Raw genomic sequence first — 26,000 nt, 5'->3', positions numbered from 1 at the left:
AGCACGCTGATCCAATCAGGGGCGAAAGCGCGATATGGATTGGTCAAGAGCACACCAAGTTTGGTTGCGCGATAGAAACGCAGTTAAAAGAGTAGTGTCATGTGATGATCAGTAATAAGTACATCACTGACACAAAACAAACTCAGGTGTAAACAAATATGTGTTAAGTGTTACTGTATAACATTTAACACGTTGTGAAAGATCAAATCCAACAAATAACTGTTTTATCAATGTCACCTTTAAAGTCATGATACTATAGCAGGTGTTTTAGGCTAAGAAGAGACATCATAGACTACTAGTATAAAAGAGGTTAATTCGTTGCAAAGTCTTATTTAAACAATGCATTCAACAATCTATATTTAATATATAGACCTATAGGCCTAGGTCAACTTTTTTTTATTTTTTTATTTTTATTTTTTTATTCAGGTTTCTTGATTCAAGTCCTTTTTTTGTGAAATGGCAAGTCCTCTCTATATTTAGCCAATTAAATTATGCCATAAAGCACTCAAAAAATGATTCTAGCTGTTTGCTCAGTTTATTTAAATAAAATAAGCTGAAACAACACAAATCTTTAGTGTTTTTTTACTTAATTGCCATTTTACTCAATTTTATTACATTAAATTAACTAAAAAAAAAAATTACTGTTAAATTAACCTAAACCATTTGTGTTGGGACTACATGATTCATTTGCGCTGACAGAACTGGGCAGTGTATTTCTAGTTCCCAGCATGCTTTGTGTAGGAATTGATAAGGAGAGTAAATGTTGAAATGTAGAAATAGGGCTTATTCAACTTCTTTCCTACATGTGGGTAAATGCAGTTTTGTCTCAGTGCATGGATTGTTTTAGTTTGGCATGGTGGCCGCTAGCTTAGCTTAGCATAATGAATGGAATCCTATAAAAAAGTGTAAAAGTGAACACAAATGAAGATATTTTTATTGAAATCTGATGGCTCAGAAAGGCCTTCATTGACACCAATGTCATTTCCTCTCTCAAGACAAGGCACTAAAGACGTCATTACGAAGCCCATCTCACTACAGTGGCTCTACAATCATTTTATAAAGCGACGAGAATAGCAACTACAATCATTTTATGAAGCAACGGGTGTCGAACGACATTAGGGTAAGTAATTAATGACAGAATTTTCATTTTTGGGTAAACTAGCCCTTTAAACTGCATCACAGTTGGATCACTGGATCACTTGTACTCTGGACATGCTAGCTGGCAACATAGGATTCCATTCATTATGCTAAGCTAAGCTAGCGGCGACCCTGCCAAACTAAAACAATGATGCACTGAGACAAAAAATGCATTTTCCCACATATCTAAATATAGGAAAGAAGTTCAATAAGACATATTTCTAAAAACGGTGGAGTGTTCCTTTAAGTGCTGTTTAATGTGTTTTCTAGTAAAGGGAAAACCTTTTAACGTTGTATGTTATATTTGACATTTAAAAGTTGTGTTATGTTGTGTCTTTTTTTTAGGTTACCATTATGGTGAATGGGGGTGGTTATGCTGTGCTGTTCTCATTTAGCAGTAAAAGTTTTTATAGAAATACAGTTCCCATAGACTAAATATGGTCATCAATTCTACCCCTTTTCATCCTACCTTATGGAATGACATGATTTTTGTTTTTGTTTTAATGATTTTAAGTTCATACAACAAGATTGCAACAAATGATTTAAATCTAATTGGATTTTGTTGGAAAAGCATAATTCAATTGGAAATGTGGAAATGGAAATGTTTTCCTTAATTGAAGGATGTTCGTTCAACAGGTTATTTTTTTAGAGTGAGGAACAGAAAATAGGACATGGGCCTATTGGATGTGAGGCTGTGGGATCTGAGCATCATTTATTGGCTGGGTTGAACTCTTTACTGATACTAATGGGAACTGTCACATATTCAGAAAGTTTCATAGTTTTAGGTTACTTTCTTCACTCGCTCAGCCTGCCACCAAACATTTTCGTTGAAGAATTTCATAAAGGTAAGTGACACATTTCTGAACATTTGCAATAAGTATCACTGTTATATTTTTCAAATTGGTAAATTAAAGGGATATTTCACCCAAAAAGGCAGTTTTTCCAAACCTATATGACTTTCTTTCATCAATCAAACACAAAAGAAGATATTTTAAAGAATGTTTGTAATCAGTTTATGGTATACCAGCTATTGACTTCAAAAGTAGGAAAAAATACTATGGAAGTAAAGGGAGCCCATTACCTTCTTCAAAAGAAGAAACTCATACAGGTTTGAAAAAACATGAAGGTGAGTAAATTATTATTATTTATTTTTTTGGTGACCTATCCCTTTAATATTTGACAATATTAATATTTGAACATGGTACCTTTTAAATGTTGCATTAGTGGCAAATCTTTATCTACACAAACTTCAGTTGTGAAACAGACAAGAAAAAAAATATTTAATCTTCAGATTTTGAATCTATCTTCTCCTTATTTTTGTATTAATTATCGCTTTTTTACATTTATGCATCAAGATGGCAGCCCAATCAATAACTGAAAGCCAGCCTGAAGTATCTACTCCTGATTACTATGATAATTGTGATTATCCCAATGACTGCGGCATCTGTTTGGAGACAAAAGGTGACCAGTTTGGAAGAGCCGTCACGCCAGTCATTTTTATCATTATTGTTCTGTTCAGCTGTGTGGGGAACTCGTTGGTCCTGTATGTCCTTGTGAAGTATGAAAATCTGAAATCCCTCACCAACACATTCCTGTTAAATCTGGCTCTCTCTGATCTGATTTTCACCTTCGGCCTGCCGTTCTGGGCCCACTACTACATGTATGGCTGGACTCTTGGAGATCCTGCTTGCAAAGCAGTTAACTATGTGTTCTACACGGGATATTACAGCAGCATCATCTTCCTGACAGTTTTGACTGTCCACCGCTACATGGCCGTGGTTCATCCCATGTCAGTTGTCATGTCTAGGAAGAGCCTGCACTGCTACGCAACCTCAATTGTCATCTGGATCATCAGTCTTTGCGCTGCCATCCCACAAGCCATCTTCAACTCCGTTGTGAACAGCCCCATTGAAATAATGATAGACGGTCCAAATGAGAGCACCAATGCAGTGAAGCTCTGTGATTTTGACGGTGAAATTTATTGGAAGCATACAACTACATACATGCAAAACGCCTTTTTCATCGTCGCATTTGTGATCATTGCTTTTTGCTACACTGTGATCCTGACACGGCTGCTTCGACCAACATCTCACACTCGTAAGAAGACGGTGCAGCTCATCCTCTTCATAGTGGTGTTTTTTTTCTTGGGATGGGGGCCATACAATGTGGCCATATTTCTGGACTCTCTGATTTCTTGGGAAATCTCTCCTTTTAATGAGTGTGAGGTCAGTAAATCCATAGACCTCTGGATGTACATCTCTCGCATGGTGGCTTTCTCACACTGCTGCCTGAATCCTGTGTTTTATGTTTTTATGGGGATCAAATTCAGAAACCACTTGAAGAAAATGTTATGGACTTTCCGTAAGAAGAACAGCGAGCCTCAAAATCGACACAGCAAGCTTATTTACTCCAATGGTGAAGAAATATCAATGTATTAGCCAACTATGAGTCAAAACAATGGATTTTAGGCAACATAATCAATGCAATGTAAAGTGTCTGTACTGTAATTGAACAAACTTTTAAAAATGTTCCAACTAATCATATTAGTTCAATGTAAAAAGTTTTAAAAATTGGATGTACATGTTAAATTAATTTGCTTTCTTTTATGCATTTATACTTTAGTGCAACAAATTATGAACTAATAATATGGGCTGTGTATATATTAAACACAGTAGCTGTGACCCCATGTCCAACTGCATTTGTCATTATGAATGTTTCAAATGATTCACATTTTCCTAATCCACTTTAAATAGCTTTACTAATAAAAAGCAATTAAAAAAGAAATTGCATAATGCTTTTATACTTAGTTGGCCTTAAAAGTATTTAGACATTTAAGAGACAATTAAAAAATGTTTGAATATCACTGCATGAAATATTAACACAAACTGCCACAAACTCACACTGAATGAATCATTATCATTTTATACTTTGATATTGTTCTGATTTATTACATTTTTTTGAAAACGTGCTGTAAATATTTTCCTGCACTTCTGTCACAAATGTCATAAGCTACAACCAATAAAAAATAAATTACACCAAACTACATCTCTGCACAAAGCGGTTCTATGTCAGGGGTCGTGTGTGTGTGTGTGTGTGTGTGTGTGTGTGTGTGTGTGTGTGTGTGTGTGTGTGTGTGTGTGTGTGCGTGCGTGTGTGTGTGTGTGTGTGTGTGTGTGTGTGTGTGTGTGTGTGTGTGTGTGTGTGTGTGTGTGTGTGTGTGTGTGTGTGTGTGTGTGTGTGTGTGTGTGTGTGTGTGTGTGTAGCCTGGCAATCCCTACGTTATGGGGACAAAATGTCCCCACAAAGATGGCAATATTTTCGAAATCCTTGTCCTTGTGGGGACATTTTTAGGTCCCCACGAGGAAAACATCTTATAAATCACACAGAAGGAATTTTTTGAGAAAGTAAAAAGGCAGAATGTTTCCTGTGATGGGTAGGTTTAGGGGCAGGGGCAGTGTAAGGGGATAGGATGTACAGTTTGTACAGTATGAAATCCATTACGCCTATGGAAAGTCCCCATAAAACATGGAAACACGACGTGTGTGTGTGTGTGTGTGTGTGTGTGTGTGTGTGTGTGTGTGTGTGTGTGTGTGTGTGTGTGTGTGTGTGTGTGTGTGTGTGTGTGTGTGTGTGTGTGTGTGTGTGTGTGTGTGTGTGTGTGTGTGTGTGTGTGTGTGTGTGTGTGTGTGTGTGTGTGTGTGTGTGTGTGTGTGTGTGTGTGTGTGTGTGTGTCGTAGGTAAGATTGCATCATCATGAAAAAAAAACAACAACCTGAAAACATGATGAATAATACTACCATATCATGTCAGGAAACAACTGGCAGAAAGTACCAAGCCACTATGGGTAACCTGTTTTATGGGTACTACTATCATGAGTACCTACTAACCTTACCCACTGATCTCACAATTATAGCATCTGATTCGTAAACTAATGCAATGTGGATGATAGCTGTGGCCTCATCAGGTTTCTCTGAGTGATGATAATGCATAAAACATTTTTTTTTTTTTTTTTACCTAACCACATTGCTGCTCGTACATGCAGTTTATGATCTATTGTTCAATTTACCACAGGCTTAACAACTAGCAGTCATTTGTGGTTAGCTGAGTGTGATATGAGTACAGGAAAAAACAAATGACTGTTAACTTTAGTGTGGGGACTTACTCTACCTTAATCTGTGTACTCTAAGATGGAAATACTATGCAGGATGTTTTTAATAAGTTGTCTAGACTTATAGTCCAGTGTCTTTTGTGTGTACAGTGTCATGTCCCCAACACTCCTTTTGTTGGTGGAACAGCAGATACAGCTGTTTCGGGGATGCCAAAACAGCAATTGATATTGTTAACAATGCTAAAGTTTGCAGCCTCTAATGTTTAGTTGCATGCACATCTCTTACTAGTCTACATTACACTCAGCCCTAGAATCAGACGCTAGCACACCTAAGCCCCTTTCACACTGCACGTCGGACCCGCAATATTCCCGGAACATTGCCGGGTCGCCTTCTGTGTGAAAGCAACCACGTCCCGGAATTGATTACCGAATTGAACCCGGGACGGGGACCTATTAACATTGCGGGATTCGACCCGGGACGAGCGCTGTGTGAACAAAAGCCAAAACTATGTGTAGTTATCGTGCGACTCCTAGATCTTGTTTTTCAATAATACAACCCTGCAGTGCCAGAAGAGCTCGTCAAACACAGAGAGTGTTCGTATACAAAAGAAACTAAAATTAAACAAGCAGAAATGTGCGCAAACTGGACACAAGTCGAGACCACGGAGCTCCTTACTATCCGCGCTGAAGCTGAGATTGCTCGCCGTTACACGTCACATCAGGATGTCACGTGTCAACTCGATCTGGGACCGTTCCGGGTTGTGTGTGAAAGCGCACATATTACGGTATTTCGCTGGCAGTGTGAATGGACCAAATCTAACGGCCCGGGAACAAATGCCGGGTCGCTTTATCCGTGTATTTTGCCGGAATCGCAGTGTGAAAGGGGCTCTATTGAGGCCTACATTACACACACACACACCCCTAAACCTCACTCCTTCCTGGGTCACGGCACCAAATGTAACAAGTCCTATTCTACCTGCACAGAGCGCTAACAAGTGCTCAAAAGAAAGCAGGCCTATGTCCGTTACATGGACATGGGCTGTTTTTGGTCATTCATTTACATGACAAAAGCATTTTGGGGGGCTGAAAATGCAAATAATAAAAAAAAAATACAAGTTTTTGTAAATGATCCCGTTATCATCTCCGTGTAAAATTCAAAAACGTGAACTTGTGAAAATGGTGACGTCATGCACATGCGTACTGGTATGTATGTGTTCAGCATAGTTTCTTTACAACACTGTAAAAAAAGGCAAATTTTGAACTTTTGCAATACAATTGACTTATGTTAAACTGACTAAAAAAAATGAGTTACATCTTGTATAACTAATAAAAAAAGTTTAACATTTCTTAACTTATTTTGATGAGTTAAAACAATGTAAAAACATATGTTGTCATAAATTATTGAACATATAATTTTTTACAGTGAAAGTGACATCGCCACGTGGTGCCGCATACCTTGTGAGACCATTGTCGTCTGCGTATGGAAAAACGCAAAGGGAAAACATTCCCATTTTTAGTACATTGTTTTTGTGTAAACGAACCCTGTATAACTTGTTCATGTATAAAGTATAGCACGGTAATGGCAAAATAATGTATATACCGACAAGCATTTCAGCATTAACATACATCGTTAGACAGGTAATAAACACAATATAGGTAACGTTTATAATTGTATGTATATGTAAGCAAAATATTTATCATAATGTACTTTAAATAACATTACAAGTAATGTCAGAAAGATATCAGTTCTAATGCTGTTCATAAATATCAGTACTGATGTTGTACAATGAGGGCGTTGTCATGTCACCAGAAATAGATTCCTCAGTGTCCCAATGTGTAGTGAGACAGCGTCTTTTACAGTCCTCACAGTTCCCGAATTTGTGTACATGATATACCGATTCACCAGCTAGGGAACTGAATGAGACGCATCCCACATTTATTTTCTTGTTTTGTTTTTATGTTTAATTAGTTCTAGTCCTATGTATATTATCGGCATTGTCTTAATGAAAAAAGAAATGCAATTGCATTCCCCCCAAAATACTTTTTTGAATATTAATTTAAAAACCAGTATCTGGATTGTAGTTATGCTACTAAAAAGATTGTGAAAAGTCAGCAAAAGTCATATCTTTTGCAAGAAATGATCTCAATGTAAAAAGAAACACAACTGAATTTCCCCTGAAGTATAAATGAAAATGAATAAGGAACTGGAAATGCTTAAATTCTGCTAAATCAGCATCAATATTAGTGGGTTGGGTTGGGGGGGGGGGGGGGGGGGGTGTTTTTACAGACTATTAGCATCTCACTGTAAAAAATTGTTTAGTTTTTTTTGTTGTTGTTGTTGGTTTAACTTAAAAAAGTAAGTAACCTGGTTGCCTTAAAATTTTGAGTTCATTGAAATAAAAAATTTGAGTTGATACAATGAAGGAAATTTGTTTAATAAATAGAAACTCAAAATATTATTGTATCTGAACCACATAAAAAAAATTGATAAATCATGAAAATAGCACTATTTGGCATGTTTCACTGCATCATCAGAAATAAAACACACACAATTACCCAATATGCTTACAAAATATTTAAAAAATATTTTAATAAAGGTTGTCGAATCTCAAAAAATGTTCATTGTATTAACTCAAAATTTTAAGGCAACCAGGTAACTTTTTTAAAAATATTTTTTTACAGTGCTGTAATGTTTTAAGAGGATTTTAAACTTCCCAGAAGACATGCTTCAATGCCAAGCCAAGCCACACCATATGCATTCATTGCGAAACTGCTCGCATTAGCAAAAGGAAACGACTACCCTGACAAAAGTGTGAACTCTGTTGTCACATAGACAATTTTCCTGTAGCACTTATACAACCCGGACAAATCAACACAGAGGTAAGCATTTGGTGTTGTTTCATTCTTGATATGCTGAAGATGCAAGAAACAGCTGTACAGCTTTTTGATTACGCATGACTGTAAAAGTGATTTGAAGTGTTTTGCTCATGCTCACACTAGATGGAACAGTCCAACTCAACCAGTGGTTATGAGGAGTTCTCATATGATTACAACGATTCTGGAGATGGGTTAATCAAAATGTGTGATGCTGATGACTATAAGCAGGTCACAGCCGCCTGCTACGCCACGGTCTTCTGCCTCAGCATCCTTGGAAATGGCTTCCTCGTGTGTGCATTGACCTGCTACGAAGACCTGAAAAGGGCCACGAACCTTTTCATGTTCTGTTTGGCACTTTTTGATCTTCTGTTCACACTGACATTGCCTTTCTGGTGTGTGGAGTTTCTTAATCACTGGGTTTTCGGTGACGTTGCCTGCAAGATCATGACCGGGGCTTATTTTGTGGGAATCTACGGAAGTCTTATTCTTCTCACGGCCATGACCCTCGATCGTTTTGTCGTGGTGGTGGTGAGAAGTCACTGGCTAACACGGAGGCGAAGGCTCAAATGTTCAAAAGCTGCCTGTGTTGCTGCATGGATCATAAGCTTGACTGCTTGTCTGAGAGATTCAATAACCTCAAAAGCACAAAAAGAGCATATCGATACCTATGCTTGCAAAAGCACAAATACGAGCGATGATAACATGGGGTATTTTTCACAACTCATTCTGCTTTTCCTGGTACCATTGGCCATCATTGTTTTCTGTTATACCAAAATCATTCTTACTCTCATGATGACGTCAACCAGGCAGAAATATAGGACTGTGGTTTTGGTGCTGTGTATTGTTATAGCTTTCTTTATATGCTGGGGGCCGTATCATATCATCATCGTGTTGATGTCCATCTATGAATTTGATCCCTGCGAGCATTACGAGCTGCATGTTGCGTTTGTCGTCTGCAGAATTCTGGCATTTTCTCACTGCTGCATTAACCCAGCGCTGTACATTCTCAGAGGGAAGTACAGAAAACTCTTGTCCAGCTTTTTGTTCTGCTCTCCTGAACTCAGGCAGTCGGGGCTCTACAGAGGACCCACGGATCCCAGCGACTCCAGGATTCATCCGTACATGAATGACGGAGCTCCTGAAAACTGTGAAGTGAGACAAACAAACGTCACGGAGCTGAACACAATATAAAAATGGAGAATGCAAACTTGATCAATTCATTTATACCAAGAGAAAGATTTTATAAACTTTGGTTTTATTTCGAACAAATCTTGCTTTTTTTCCCCCCGGAAATCACACTTATATATATACAATTTTAAATATATAAAAATATGAAATATGAAATATATATATATTTCATATTTCATATTTTTATATATTTAAAATTGTATATATATATAAGTGTGATTTGATAGATAGATAGATAGATAGATAGATAGATAGATAGATAGATAGATAGATAGATAGATAGATAGATAGATAGATAGATAGATAGATAGATAGATAGATAGATAGATAGATAGATAGATAGATAGATAGATAGATAGATAGATAGATAGATAGATAGATAGATAGATAGATAGATAGATAGATAGATAGATAGATAGATAGATATTAATCATGATTAATTACAGAAATGTTTTTATAAAATTAATAAAATTAATCCAAAATATAAAATAAAAAATTAAATAAAAAATACTATATATATATATATATAATTACAGAAAAGTTATTATCAAATTAATAAAATTAATTAAAAAATTACAATTAAAAATTAAATAAAAAATAAAAAATGTATTCATATTATATATATATATATAATTTATTTTTTTAATAGCAATTAATTACAGAAAAAAATTATTAGTAACTTGTTGTAATCGATTGACAGCATAATATGTATATATAAAAGTTATGACTAAATATTATTAGTTAAGTTATGACAAAATATGCTTTTACATTGCTTAACTCATTAAAATAAGTTAAGACAATTTTGACAATTTTCAACTTTTTTATTTAAGATTCAAGTTGAAATAAGTCCAAGTTCCCAGTTTGTGATATGGATGATTATTTAAAGGTTTATTTAAATTTGTGGGTGGTTTTATAATATTTGAAAGAGCACAATTCCTGGTGTGGATTATGGATTTTTGTGTTATGCCTACTGTGTTTAAAAATTGACTTTAAGATGAACGTATCTGTTAAAGAAGATGTGTGTTATTGAGTGGGCTGGGCGGTCATGTGACTGAAGAATGAAACATTCAGAGCAAGTATGTTTTCTTCAGTTTCTCTATGACAGACAAACCTCATGTTTTAAGGAACATATAATTGGTCATCACAACAATCAAGGTATTTCTTGTTTTACAGCTTTCTTTCCTTCACTCTTTGCTTGCATTTACAATGGCTTTAAAGAAAATGTCCATGTGCACGGCACACTCCAAATCCTCTGGACAAACTATACATTTATTTTCTGTTCTGCAAGGCTTCAAAAGCTTTGAAATATAGTTGAATAAGGTTCATTTATGCTTTTTGATCATTATAAATAGTCATTGCATGAAAAATAATTGTATAATTTTGTGATTATAAAAACAGCATTAGCATGAGTGAATGAATGTGGGAATACTGAGAGATTAATGACAAACTGAAATTGTATATATTTTATTTATACAATAAACTACATTTGTTTTATATGGCTTTTGATGTGATCTTTTTGCATAATATTTATAGAAGATTGAGTGTGTGTTGCTGTCATTCTACAGTAAGGCTTTTAAATGATTTTCCCTCAGAAATTGCTTGTAAATTTCACAAATAATTACAATGAAATGACAAATAATGAAATTTAGAAGTAGTAGTGAGACTGAAAATGTATTTTCTTGTAAAACATAGTCCAATAATCTTTATTTACAACTTTAAAAAAGCCCCTTTTTTTTACAGTGCAGACGTTATGATGAACGGAGACACTTTGCACACGGACTTAAATTCCAGCTATGATTATTATGACTACCCATATGAGGATGATGGGCTTCCGTTGATTACATTAGAGGAAGAGAGTTTTTCACTGGCGATGATCAACGCCATTTGTTACAGTTTCATCATCTGCATCAGTGTACCGGGAAACTGCTTTCTGCTTTGGGTGGTCGTGAAGAAGATGGGTTTGAGGAGCTCTGCCGACTGCTTGCTCCTCCATCTGACAGCGTCCGACCTCATCTTCACCTTCACGTTGGTGCCCTGGACCGTCACTCACATCTGGGGCTGGGTCTTTGGGAATCTGGCTTGCAGGCTGTTCTCCTGGGGCATCTTCTTGGGCCTTTACAGTTACATGATGTTCCTCACAGTCATGACTGTCCATCGATATGTGGCGGTCGTGCATCCGGTGTTCGCTTCATCGATAGGCAATCGTAGCAGACTGTACACACACGTCTCCTCTGCTGTGGTGTGGTTGATTTCAATGGGCTTCAGCCTGCCTGAAATGATCTTCTCTGATACTGTGGACAGTCCTAATGGCATCTTCTGCATTCCCGTTTACAACTCATTGTTTGTGGAGTTGTTCGGATATTTCATGCAAATCATTCTGTTTTTCCTGTTGCCATTCCTGGTTATTACGTTCTGCTACACCCGGATGGGTTTAACCATCCATCGGAGCCGCATCAGAAGCAGAAACCATGCTGTAAGCATCATACTAAGCATCGCCGTGGGATTCTTCATCTGCTGGGCGCCGTTTAACATCTTCCTCTTCCTCATCTCCTTGAAGTCTTTAGGTGTCCCTGTATTCTGGCAGACAGGGTGGGAAAACACTTTGGATAGCATCTACAGTATCACCCATATTCTAGCGTATTCCCACTGCTGTCTGAACCCGCTCGTCCACATCTTTGGAGGGAAGAAGTTCAGGAGATACCTGCCGTGGACCAGAGGCTTCCGTCTGCTCTCACAGAGGTTCAGCACTCAAACGTTCAGCAATCAGAGCAGCTACTCAGGGCAGTTTCATCTCTGACCATTTCAAAGGTCAAGTGTCATGATATCATAAGGTGTGTTCGACTCATCGTGGTCTGACCTGAAGAAGTGCATGCTGGTTAGAAATGCCACACATCACATTGACATAAACTTTTACAATATAAAGGTTCCAAAAGGGGATGCCCTAGAACAGGGTTCCTCAAACTCAGTCCTGAGGGCCACTGTCCTGCAGAGTTCAGCTCCAAGCCTGATAAAACTCACCTACCTTTGATTTTCTAATGATCCTGAGTTCCTTGGTTGGCTGGTTCAGGTGTATTTAACAGGGTTGGAGCTAAACTCTGCAGGACAGTTCTGCTTAGATGATTGGCTCAAAAAGTTGAATGAGGAATAACAAACAGATAAAGGATATATTTCTCCAGGCATTCTCCCCTATGGAAATCAGACCTACTATTTATCAGCAATCAAGAATCAAGCAATCAGAATCAGATGAGAAATTAATGTTCGGTAACATTTTATAATAAGGTCCCATTAGTTAATGCATTAATAAATATTATTAACGAACAATGAGCTGTAAGGAACAACCATAGTCAGTAAAAGAAATGGGCACAGCGACCCCATAGACTTCAGCGGCGAAAAGTGAAGTCAATTAGAGGCACTCACTTCCTGATGGCGGAGCGATCTGCGCAGGCTCAGACTGAGCTTGACGATGTAGATGTGAGGTGAGCAACCTTGTCTGAAAAAAGTTGTAAGTCTTCTAGTAGTTGTGGAAAGTGAAAGCTGAATCACGTTGTTTAAATGTTTTCTCCCGTTGCTCTTGGCTCACTATGGGCTTCTCCCCATTCTTCTCCCTTGACTTTATCAGACTTTATGTCTCCACGTCCCCCCGACTGTCTCATAGACAGTAAAAGATTGTCGGCGAGCGTCTCCTCAGGTCTATACGGTAATTTCTCAACTGTGCGACAGAGTCGCGTTGGTTATGACGCAATCGTTAGCCTATTTTTACAAAAACAGCTTCTGCCGGGTGATAGTGTAAGATACAAGGTAACGGAGCTTTATATGCATTGTCGTGTTTCTTTATAAATAAACAATGGACAAATGGAGTCTTTAAATGCCTCAGATGTAAAGTTATTCACTGTCAAAGTGACTCAAAAATGAATGGGAGTCAATGGGATGCTAACAGCAGGTGATGGCTTGGTTAGCAATGGCCGCCCCTATGGGTGGAAAGCTTTCTGAGTGCTAGATTACCCCCTTGGGAACAACGCAGCTAAAGGGTCCACGTGGTAAAAGGCTCCTTTGTGGAGCTGAGCAAGGCCGCTGGAGTGATTGAACGCAAAACTGCTTGTGAGCAACGGGACTTTTATTTTAACGGGACACAGTCGCTGGGGCTATTTCTGCTTCTCTGGTGATGAGTATGAGGTAACGCAGCTCTGTTTATCATATTAGATACATTTAAGTGTGTTTAAAATAATGTTATGACGTTACTCTCTGATGTTAAACCGAGGGTAACGCAGATATGACGCTATTGACAGGCGACTCCCTCAGACGCCCCGGGTCCTTGGTTTAACTGAACAAAATATACAACACTGCCCTGGAGGTTTTGGGATATTTTACTGCAAAAATATTACATACTGCACCTTTAAAGCAGTTTTTCAATAACGGAAGAATATGGGAAAAATATGGTATATGGTGGTAGCTCTCATATATTAAGTTGGATTCATCTTAGAGATAAATCCATTATTTTATCAAGTTAATACTAAATTATTCAAGCAATCGAGTAAATTAAGGATCATTTTCATTTCTGGGTGAACTATCCCTTTAAGGCAGTTCAGATCAATAACTGTGAAATGCATCCTCTGTGCATGCATGCTGTATACACACTCCACTACACACACGATAGTACTGTTTTACATTTTTCTGTGTGAAGTTTGATTTGTATGTGGATAATCATTTTATGTTTGTGTGTATAGTCAAAGGAGCATTTTTAGAGAAGTTAAAATAAATTTGAATGAAGTGATAAATGTGAGATATTTTGCATCATGTGGGTTTTGTGGTTGGTTTTATGTGTAGAGTTTTGGGAAATGGAGCCATAGTTATTTAAAAAAATAAAAACAAAAACTGTTGGTAAGCATTTTCTGCAAAACGCTTAAATTCTCTAGAAGTGTTTTTCATTTTTGGCTCATGTTAACAAATGAAATCTTATTGTTAAGAGTTACCTGAATGTCAAAGTTGAATAAAACCTAAAAACAATCAAATAAATATATCTAAAAAAAAAAAAAACCTGAACGCCATAATTTAAATGGCATTTATGTTGGTTTATACATTAACAGTTTTTGAATTAACCTGAATGTCATAAAAACAGGCACATTATCTATAAATATACTTGACACACACAGCCATGAGGGTCTATATAGGGTCACTTTGTGGTATACTTTATTTTATTTTACTGTCACATGGTAACAGAATGGCTTTCTCAATGTTGGTTATTACAAAACAAAATGGCTTCACTGCTTATTTTGTAATGAAGCCATCTATTATTTATACCAAACTTCTTTAGTGTTTATTTATTATTATTATTATTATTATTATTATTATTATTATTATTATTATTATTATTATTATTATTATTATTAAAGTTATACCACCAGTTTCACCCAAACTATCAAATGAAAACATGTTTATCATATGTGTATTGAAGTAACTGTCTTTATGAACTTAATGTAGCCTAAATGTATTTTAATGTAACATAATAGGTCAGCAAAAATAGAAAAGTGTCATTGAACTGCATGTATTACATCAATAGATGTATGCTTGAGTTTGTTTGGAGAAGTGGTTCTCTACATGAATGTAATGTGTCCTAAAGATTTAATGAAAGAGGAACAGAGGCAAAAAAAAGCAGATGGAAAACCAAGTGTGATTGCAGAATTCGGAGAAAAATAATTTTCCATTATGTATTAAAAAAGTTTTTTTATTTAATTATGTTTTTTTTTAAAGTATATTGGTTACACTTTATTTGAAGGTATCATTGCTATGCTGTAATTATACATTTAATTACTGAATAATATTAAGTAGCTACATGTACTTACTAAAGGGTTAGGATTAGGCATCAGTTTTCATTAGGGTTTGCATGAGAGTTGCAAAAAAAAAGTTGATAAAGGGTTGCATGTAATTAGTCAACATTTACAGCTATAGTAACCACATGTAACATATGCAACAATGACAAAAAAAATGAAGTGTTACCGAAATGTTTCATGAGTTTTTTATTAGGTCTCTGGGTTACCATCTATAAGAAGGGCACAGGATGAGTCATTCCCGTCAGTATCCACTAGGTGGCAATAGTTATCAACAAGTGACACATTTGGCACAATGAAGAACATTCTTCAAATGTTATTTTTATTACTGTAATTTTTTTCTTTTTCATAATTAATTTTGCAGTAATATTAAAGAAATAGCTTCGAAGCAACATAAAACACCATTAAAACAGTAGGCTACAATATGTGTTCACTAAATCTGAACTCATAAATTTGTTTTGTATGAAAAACAGGGCAAAAGTTATTCACTGAAAACCTTGCTTCACTACTATGGTTTCCATTAACTTTAAGTGTGTGTGTGTGTGTGTGTGTGTGTGTGTGTGTGTGTGTGTGTGTGTGTGTGTGTGTGTGTGTGTGTGTGTGTGTGTGTGTGTGTGTGTGTGTGTGTGTGTGTGTGTGTGTATAGGCTAGCCTATATATAAGAGCAGCAGGACATTGTGTAATTCAGGAAGTCATGCTTCAAATGAAGGTTTTGTACATTTTATTGTGGAAGAAATGCTTAATATTTTAACCGAACTTTAGCTAACATTACAATTGTTTTGTAATTTACAACATTACAACATTACAATTGTAATTGTTTGGAGGTATTGTATTTTTGTTTAATGGATATTTTCACACACAAAAAGCTAGTTTGGAATCAAACCGTAACTGTTGGACCCACGGACCCCTGGAGTCGTCTCAGTTCACAGTGAATAAAAGCCGATTATTTGCCAGTAAACCGTCCGGCTCAGATGACAAACTGAATGATTGACAGCTCTCTGCTTTTCACTGGAGTATTTCATATGAACGCGCCTCTGCGTTTTGAATATCACAGACGCATATACTCCAAGGTATCTTTAATATAACACCTAACGTGATTATGTGTGATATCTGTCTAATAGCCTGAGATATCTCATTCAGTGCAACTCAGATTCCCACACCATCTCTGTCTTGATCTGATCCCATTAAACTCCCAAACCACAAACCTCTAACAGACGGCAGTCAATTGCTCTCCTAGACAAGGCTTAGCCCGGTTCTGGGGAGATTTAACACACATTCAAATCAAGTTGAATATGTATATGAAGTCTTCGTACCAGTACGTTACTGTCTGGTTTCACAGACAAGGTTTAGTCACGAATGCATGTTTGAGCTGTTTTAACTGAAGGCAACCACTGACAGATCTTAAAATATATCAGTGCCAAGGTCTCAAGATGCACACTAGTAATGTTTTCTTTTCTAAAAACACGTTTATACAAGCTACCTAAATGTCCTAATTGAACGATTCCTGTGTTAATCTAAGCCCTGTATGTTAGCAAACTTCTGCAAATGCTCTGCTGTAAACGGCGAATCCGCCATAGTGCGAGAGCAGCTGGCTTTTAAAGGGAATGGGAGATGAGACTCTGATTGGTTTATTGACTCACTATCATGACTCTTTAAGAGAATAGGTACAGCCCTTTTATACCACAGCCATTTTTCCCGTAGCTAAACTAGCAAAAGTGGATTCGGACATGTAGCCTAAGTGAACTTGTGCCGTGCATTTTAGACTGTGCTTAGATCGTTTCAAAAGGTCCCCAAATGTCACAAAATGGCAAGCTACTAAACATAACAGCAAAGGCAATGATAAAACACAGCTAAAACAGCTAAATACAGGACAACAGTGATACACCTCATTAATTATTCAAACCCCAGTACACGAGGGGAATCAGAAAAGTTGAATAGTTTTACTTTATTTTATAGTGTTTATAATTACACTTTAATGTGCAAGTTTGAATGGAATACGTATAGAGTTTGCCTATAGGAATGTTTTTTTTTTTTTTTTTTTTTTTTTGTATTCTAGCCTGGACTACCTTTTTCATTTTGTTATGATGAACTACCTTTTTCTTTTTCAAATTACATTCGTTTTTTCTGTAGTATTTACTTCACAGAATATTTTAAAAAAAGGCTAATCAATATCACCATATTACCCCAGCTGATTGATTACATAAAATAAAATAAAATAATAATTACAAGTTTTATTAAAAAATAAAACAGCCAGACAATTTGTATTTTCTTTTTTTTTCATTTAGGTATAAATCCTAATCCCATCATTGTTCTCATTACTTAAAAACTCAGTTATTTCTACACTCTCTTTCTACAAAAAAATATTTTAAGTGGGTTCCATGCAACTATAGCCTACAATTTAGTTGTATGAGCAAAATAAATTAAACACATAATGCTAACCATACATTTCAAAACATGTCCAACATAACTGAACATTGACAAGCTAACAAAATCTTTCTATAGTGTCAATGCATTTAATTGATCAAAATGATTTCGTTTTAAATAAATGCTGTTCTTTTGTCTCAAAGAAGAATTAATGAAAGAAGAAAGTATCATTGTTTCCACAAAATTATGAAGCAAAATGTTCAACATTAATAACAAGCTAAAATGTTTCTTGAGCAGCAAATCATCATGTTAGAATGTTTTCTGGAGGGTCATGTGACACTGCAGACTGGAGGAATGATCCTGAAAAATCAGCTTTGATCACAGGAATAAATTACATTTAAAAATATATTCAATAAAAAAACATTTATTTTTAATCAAATAACGTATAGCTTTTGTGAGCACAAGTGACTTCTTTATGTAAAAAATCGTACAGACTCGAACATTTTGAACAGAAGTGTATCATTTTATGATCTCTCCATGATGCCAACACGACAACACGTCTGCTTTGACATTTCAGCAGTGTTAAAATGACAGTCTGTTTATAGCACTGCCATGCCTCGCTAAATGTCCTTGATCGTGCTGTTTCACCAAACATGAACAACATTTCAGAATGTGATGGAGGTCTTGCTCATAACATGGAGCTATATTTTACATTCCTCTGTGTTTTCAGAGAAACACCTGCTATTCACCTATCTAACGTTCCTTCAAAGACCGAAGAAATCTTCTCAGTTTGAACGGAAACAGTTTCTCCTCGTCGGAAAAGTTGAGAACAGACAAACCTGTTCACTTCATCTGTTTACTTTGAGTTTCTTGAAAGACGCGCTCCTTTACCATACTGTACCTCTCTGGCAAATGTGTGCTCAGATTATAGCCAGGAGCCAAACAGATGTTGTTTTCTGCTCAATAGAGTCTCATTAGACCTTCTTGTTCTTACCTGCTTTCCTACTGTCTTTATTTAACGTAGTTTGAGGTTTCGTTTCTTTTGCTGCCTTTCAATGTCCTTGTTTTCTGAAAGTCTGTAGATTAGATAAGCAAATGCCTGTCTTTCATCCTTGACATTATAAAAAAAAAAATAGATCTGAGCAAAATGTCATATTACATTTTTTATTTTTTTATTTTTATAAAATGGATCCATTTCAATATCTGTTGGTCCAAACAAGGGTATGATGGCCTACTTTTGCTGTGTTCATGTTTCTTCATGTTTTGTGATCTACACTACTGCATGAAATTTAATGGCAGGGTCCCATTGAGACAACTTACCCCATACAGTGTGACAACATGCTCCACTATTAAGTTTGATGAGATGTTCACTGGAGTAAAAAGTGTGACAACTAGCTTTCTCATACGATTACAAAATACGGAAATATACTGAAGAAATTATTAAATAGAAAAAATAAATCATTATTACTATTAGATGTATTATATATCTACTAAATAGGCTACAATAATATAAAATCTTCTTAGGAATGATAGCCTAGAAATATACAGATATACACAAAAAGTTAAATTATTATGTGTACTATTATACATATAACATTCTTATGATTAAAAATTATAAATTATGTGTGTGTGTGTGTGTGTGTGTGTGTGTGTGTGTGTGTGTGTGTGTGTGTGTGTGTGTGTGTGTGTGTGTGTGTGTGTGTGTGTGTAGAAAAATATAAATATATATGCAAAAAAAAAGTATAAATATAATATGTACTATTATATATAATTCAAAAAATCCATTATAACTAGATTTACAACTGCATTTGCAGATACAGAGTCCGTATTGTATATGAGGGAAAGAGGTGCACATGCCTCCAGCAAACCTCGGAGGACATCAGGGTTAATTGAGAGCAGATTGGAGGGAAACAGTGTTCAAATCATCCTTGATCAAACCAAAAACATGAGTCACACTGCACAGCTAATCTACAGGGTCAGACCTATGGAATACAGGCTACAACTATATTTATTTCTTCATCATTTTTTACACCTATGATGTTCTGCGCAACAACTCTTTATTTACATGATTTTAATTTAACCGCCAGAACAGAGAATTAGAGACTCATCTTATGAAAACAAAACTCTTCTCTTCTAAATATCAAAGGAATTATTCTCTGCTCACTCAAAGGTCTTGCTTATGAAACGATGCATTTTAATAACCAGGTGTGGCATTGATTGAAGCCGATAGACATCTGTTCTCTAAAGGATTTTTACACTAATCTCTTCCTCATTATAACCAGAACCGTCTAATTTATTAGCGCTTGCTAAGGCGTAGGCTACTTAGGGTGAATTTGAACAATTCCATAATGCTCCCGGGCTTAAAACTTGTCCTGTATTTGTGCTATGGACTTTAATACACCACACATCTTTTACTGTTCTAAATGTTCGGACATACGATTTTCTCTTGGAAAACATATAAACAGGTGGGGTGGGGGGGGGGGGGTAAGGGAAATCCCATAAACTTACATTTAAGGAAGACAATGAGTTGAAAATTTGTTAAAACACAGTTGTGTCCCAAATGACACACTATGTTCTTATGCACTCAACCATAGTTTATGAACTTTATATGGTCATTTTATCATTCAACATCAGATGATAAACTGACAGACGTATTTTGTTAGCCTCCATGGGAAAACCCAGACAACTTCCGGCAAATTTAGATTTGCTCTGCAAGTAGTCTGGCAAAGAGTCATTCAAGCCCATTTCTAATCCGTCGAAATCACGGCACCAATCAGAAATGGTGGGGCGGGCTTTACACGATGACGACAGCGCAGCGACGGTGAAGCAGATTTTGCTTATTACAAGATGGAGGCCGGCGTGGAACATCACTCGTTCCAATCAGCTATCGCTTCTGTTTTAAGCGATTTAAACTTTTCCTTTTTGTTAAAACCCGAGCAAATAACAACACTCGCCTACCAGATGTGGATTACACCGGCTACTTTGATGAGGAGGAGTAGGAGTGTGATCATGTGCTAACACACACAGCAGCTCTCGATCTGGCCTTTCTGTGCTTATTTCCTCACACTAGATCCGGCAATCATGTAAAAAATGTAAATAATTATAAATAAATAACTAGTGTAACTATGCTCAAGTCTGAAAATGTTCTAACATATCTAAAAATCTAAAGTTAAATAAAGTTTGTGAGACACAATTTTCCAAAGACTCAGTTGCCGTACAACAGGGGCAAATGCGATCAGCTCGATGTTTTCTGTTCAACCGTCAATCCGAGATGTTTCAGTCGATCTGAGATGCTGGTTTCCAAATTTAGCAAAAATGTTGATGTAGTGGCGGTGGACACCATGCTATTATCATCTTTCTTTTACAACAACGGCAAAATTCTTCAGAAGCCATTGCAAAATCTTCCTCGCAACCCCAAACAGAGAATTGCTGTCAGAGTCTCAGATGTTTCTCCGTCGCTCTGATTGGTCTTTAGGTCTATCCAAATTTGAGCGACGTCTGTTGGTGACGCTCCTTTGGAAATGATTTATCTAAGCTTTGCCAGACCATAACTCAGTTACTACTGAGAATGGTCTGGTTTTAACCAGGCTAGAGTTTTGTCGGTCAAAACCCGGAGTTTGCATCTTAGCACTTCCGTTTCGTCAAGAAGTCAATGACTGGTGAACACAAGATCAAGTTTTATTCTACTATATAAAATACATAATTAAAACACTAATGTTTTTTTAAAGTTTTTCCTTAAAGTTGGTTGTTAACAAGTGTCTATAACAAGTGACTGAAGTGCCATGAAACGTGCAGCATTATTCAATGTGTTGACGTTATTTCCACTGAAAAAGGAAGACAGAGTGGGACATATCAAACAGCACCTCCCCTTTCCTAAAATGGCTGCAAATAGAGTTTAACTAATTCAAGTCTTGCCGTCTCTACTAATGAGCTGATGAGTTGAGTTGGATGTGTTAGACGAGGGAGACATGCAAAATGTGGTTTGAGAACCACTGGTTTATATGACAACTCGGCCAGAGCCGTTGACCTAACCGTTTCTCCACCTAATCCTCCATATCAATTTAAAATATAGCATAATGTGCAAATGGGTCCAATATACTTCCTGGTCTGCATCGTCTCTGTGCTATCGTGTCTCTGGACCAGAGCTGCGCCGGTTTGTGTCACAGACTTCATTCGCCTTAATGTAAATCATATTTACACTGTTGTGTCTATTTTTAATTTAGGGGGGTGGGATGCTTCAGAATCTAGAGAGCATTTGATTGGACAGAAAATCTGATGAGAAGTGCAGTGATGTCATCAAAATCATTGATGCGTATACTGACAGAAATGAGAGACTGTAAGTTTGAATGCTTATCTTCTTAATGTGAATTTTCTCATTGTTTCGGAGCACACTTAGACTGGGTAAACCCAGCCTGATCTGACAGCAATTTGATTTCACCCAGCAACTCATTCTGCAAACCTGTGCATTCATTTGCTTCTGTTACACTTTTGTGGGAACCAATCAGAGACTGTCTTATCCACCTGGATGCCTATTGGCGGGTTTAACACGATGATGGATAGAAAAGCAATAGGTCATTGCCCGTTGATCACGCCTCTTGTGGTCTGATTGGTTAAAGGACTATCCAATTGTGTACAGAGTCATTTGAATTATGCTCGTTGATCACGCCTCTTGTGCAGTAGAAAATACAGAGCAGACTCCCCAGACCAATCTTCAATCTTAAATTGAGCTTGGTCTTGATAGCCAGACAAGAGCACACTCGCTTATAGATAACAGTAAGGCTAATATATTCATACTAAAAGCCCAAAAAACTTGATTTAATTGGGATTTCATTTAAGAATTACTTACTAGTCTGCTTTTGCAAACTATACTAACTCAAACTTTAAGAGTTTTCGGAAGCCTAATGATGGTCACGTTGAAGTCATGTGACCGGGGTGTAGTTAGTTGTGTAGATTTTGTCGTTTTTGTGTAGCCGATTTTATTATTTACGCTTCACACTAAGGAGACCTTACTTTCTACCAATTCAACTAATCAGATGATGACTTCGAAAATCCTGAAGTGTTTCCAGTTAAAGGGGTAGTACTTCAGCGCTGGGAAGATGAATCTGTATTTAAACTGGGTCATCAATGTAGTAGAAATGTGAAATTATTTTTGAATTTGGTGCTTTCTAGACTGAGAAAAGACAAAAAAAAATGTATTTTTATCTCATGGGGATGAAAGACAACAATTCCCAGAATGCTTCGCAGCCCTACGAGGCCGCTCCCAAAGCCACCGCTACTGAATCACTGATTATTTCCCCACTGCGTTCATTTTCATAAAATCAGTTCAGTTAGAGAACAGACACTACAATTAACCCTCTATGGTACGCAATATGATTTAAATGAGAAAACAATTATTTGTGGTGTTTTTCCTGCTTAAAATAGGACACTTTAACAATAGCAATAAAAAAATTCATAATTTTTATTTTTATTTATTTTTTAAAAGTTTGTTGCCTCAAGGCAACATTGTACCACAATGGACAAATTTAAACTTTTTATGTTTTCATGTAGAAAAAAATGAATAAATGTATTGAAAAAATCAATTTCTTTAACCAGAGACCTGAACAAACACATTTATCCAGTTTATAATGTATTACAAATTTCATATTTAATAAAAAGCAACATTTCAAATTCAGGTGTTGCTCTCAGGCAACATTGTACCATCGTGGAACATGTATTACCAAACCATTACATCAAGCCATCACATCAAGTTATTACATCAAGTTATTATATCATATCATAACCATCTTCATCCTCATTTCCATCTTCGATCTCACCCTCACTCTCTCCCTACCGGATTGTCACTATGGCCTGATCTTCCTCATCACGACACCTCATCCTCATCCTCATCAGTGGTGTTTTATACCTTTTTTGAGTGCTATAGAAAATGTGCAGATCATAATAAATGCAGTTATAGTATGTGCATTACTATTTTTATACATGCATTACAATAGTGCAAAAATGCAGATATATTTAGATAATTCTAACTCTTTTCCTTACAAATATGCTGTATTTATATCCAACCTAGTGTGTCTGCTATGGCCTTACATGATTCCATTATGGTACAATGTTGCCTTGAGGCAACACACAGTTTTTTGTTATTTACTTTAAAACATTTGATGATGTATAATGTAAAGTTCTTGAAAATACTTCTTTACTAACCAGTGAAGGTGACTCATATTTTTGTGGGTGATTATCTGGACAGGAAATTAGTGAAAAATGCCATTTTCATTGGAGAAAATATGGAGTCATGTGACCTGTGCACATGACTGAAACAGGACACAAAATGGACCCCTGTGGGTCATGTGACCCATTTTTTTACACTTTCATTGGTTAGTATTTGAGTTCTTCTTCCCAGGGATAGGTTTGAACAATACATTGGTGTTTCATTTGATTAAGAATAATCTAAAATAGACTATGTTGCCTGGAGGCAACACCGTACCATAGAGGGTTAAAAACTGAACGTGTCTGTTCAATATAATGTGATTTAGCCGCTGAGGGAGTGTCAGCACAAACGCTGCAGGAGTCAGATTACATGCATTGTGATCAATGAGCTCTCGTGATGAGAGCTGAGGTAATCACGACCGCGGCATAGATTCACAGCGTGTGTTCAGTCTGGCGCGTTTTTCAGTCCATACCTTTGGAAGCTTAACTTTTATGGGAATTAATTTGAGAAGTTAAAACACTTACATTGCTCCGCCGGCCGCTCCGTTTACATGAATGCCTGCAGCTGCGAGCTGAGCTGTGAGTGTGATCTCCATCCCCCATGGACGGGTTGAAAACATCTGGAAATAGCTCCCTCTGCTGGCTGTAGTATTTAGCCTCTGGCAAAAAAATCCTCCGACGACGCAAATTGACGATATTTTCGTCATCGGAGGATTTTTTCCAGAAATAAAATGCATAAATCTCTTGTCTCAGGAGACTACGAGGGGGGAAAGCATGATCATTCGAATATACTCCAGGGTTTCTACTGATAGAAAGCCATATGCTAATCGCTGAAGTAACCCTTTAAGTGTGCCATGCATCAGACGTTATGAGAGACGGGGGATGCTATTCTCATGTAGCCAGACCTTCAGACTGACGGCAGAAAGTCTGGACTTTACGCAGCTTTAATTGGCCAAGGACCGCCCAAGAGGACGTTTGACTGACATGTAACACAACCATTGTAAAAATGTCGATGTCCCCAAGATAACAGACCAGAGTGCATGTATAAATGATTCATTCAAGAATTTTGTGCAAGACAATTGAACCGCAAACTTCACATTGCCTACTTTTGAAAATCCAGCGTTTAACTGATACTGGTAAGCGCTCATTGTCACAGTTGTAAACATGACGGCGTTCTGCGCCACAACGGCTTTGTTTCCAGGAGGACCGTTAAAGAATGCAACACACACGTCTCCCGGACATCCTGTAGAATTCAATAATCATAATCAGATGACGACTATGAAAATCCTAAAGTGTTTCCAGTTAAGTGTGCCATATGCATCAGACGTTCAGGTCCGTGGGCGTAATGTCTGAGGTTGAGACTAGGGTGATGCTAGTTCCGTGTCAGCCTACAAAAATACATCAACCCTGCCTCACTATTAAAGTTGAGTGCATGACGTGTCCAACATTCCACACTTTTTTTTTATCTGGTGAATTAAGTGCATCCTTCAAGCATTTAAAGTGCACTTTCATCATTTTGGAATTTTCACAGTATTTATACAGAACGGCATAGAATAGTGCAAGAATTTGTATATCGACATTTATCATACCTTTACGTTCTTCACGGTTTCCTTATATGGATCAAGACGTAAGCTTTTTTTGTTCTGGCATGCCTCGTTTTTCTGAAATGACACTGGCCATCCACTGACCTCTTACGCTTGTGCTAGCACCAGCTTGCTTTTCTTAAACACATGCACACATATGCGTAACCCCTGCCGACCTCTGAGCTTTTGCACACTGTCCCCCACTGGGAGTGAAACTTTTTGAGAAATAAATAAATAAACAGAGTGGACAAAGTGATTTTAAACTGCACTGTGCATGACTAATGGTAGAAACATGTTAAAATCATTGCAGAAATGTCCTTGGGAAGACAAATGAATTTTCAGCAGAATAATTAACTTAATTAACAAATTTGCATGCATATTCATCAGGGCCATTGAAGTCTCTCCAGCTCAGTTTGATGAACGCGACTGTGCAATAACAGCCTCATTTACATTCTGTCTTCCATTGCCATTTCTGTGGATTACGGCGGCGCGGGCCTGCATGTTTGCGCATATATCTCACGCAGCATCGTCGCAAAGACTCTGAGAATTGATTGGCTGTGCAGGTACATGTAGGATCCGTGTCGGTTCTGTTAAAATTCCCCCTCTCTGTCCTTCATGATAGCTGTGGATGGATACCTCCCTCACCCCCTCTCTCTCTCTCTCTCTGGTGGGCACGTCTTGGCATGGCTCCCACCTCGTAACTCTCCAGGGCTGCCC

At 37.0% G+C, this 26,000-nt stretch overlaps 3 protein-coding genes across 3 annotated transcripts; all 3 read left to right on the top strand.

The window, feature by feature from the left end:
* The first annotated feature begins 1,869 nt into the window (after nucleotides 1-1,869).
* Nucleotides 1,870-4,167, top strand: xcr1b.1 (chemokine (C motif) receptor 1b, duplicate 1). The gene is made up of 2 exons (XM_067453319.1): nucleotides 1,870-1,982; nucleotides 2,493-4,167. The coding sequence occupies exon 2, from the start codon at nucleotides 2,493-2,495 to the stop codon at nucleotides 3,573-3,575; it is 1,083 nt and encodes a 360-aa protein (XP_067309420.1). The 5' UTR covers nucleotides 1,870-1,982; the 3' UTR covers nucleotides 3,576-4,167.
* Nucleotides 4,168-8,017: 3,850 nt separating this feature from the next.
* On the top strand, nucleotides 8,018-9,415 carry xcr1b.2 (chemokine (C motif) receptor 1b, duplicate 2). Its single transcript, XM_067453318.1, has 2 exons — nucleotides 8,018-8,125; nucleotides 8,246-9,415. Exon 2 carries the CDS (start codon nucleotides 8,246-8,248, stop codon nucleotides 9,311-9,313), a length of 1,068 nt encoding a protein of 355 aa, XP_067309419.1. The 5' UTR covers nucleotides 8,018-8,125; the 3' UTR covers nucleotides 9,314-9,415.
* Nucleotides 9,416-9,954: 539 nt separating this feature from the next.
* xcr1b.3 (chemokine (C motif) receptor 1b, duplicate 3) lies at nucleotides 9,955-14,454 on the top strand. Its single transcript, XM_067453317.1, has 2 exons — nucleotides 9,955-10,465; nucleotides 11,051-14,454. Exon 2 carries the CDS (start codon nucleotides 11,061-11,063, stop codon nucleotides 12,105-12,107), a length of 1,047 nt encoding a protein of 348 aa, XP_067309418.1. The 5' UTR covers nucleotides 9,955-10,465; nucleotides 11,051-11,060; the 3' UTR covers nucleotides 12,108-14,454.
* The last annotated feature ends 11,546 nt before the right edge of the window (nucleotides 14,455-26,000 follow it).

This window comes from Pseudorasbora parva, chromosome 9 (genome assembly GCF_024679245.1).
Source record: "Pseudorasbora parva isolate DD20220531a chromosome 9, ASM2467924v1, whole genome shotgun sequence".
NCBI lineage: Eukaryota > Metazoa > Chordata > Actinopteri > Cypriniformes > Gobionidae > Pseudorasbora > Pseudorasbora parva.
Note: the sequence above shows the minus strand (reverse complement) of the source record. Positions and strands in the feature narration are given on the sequence as shown.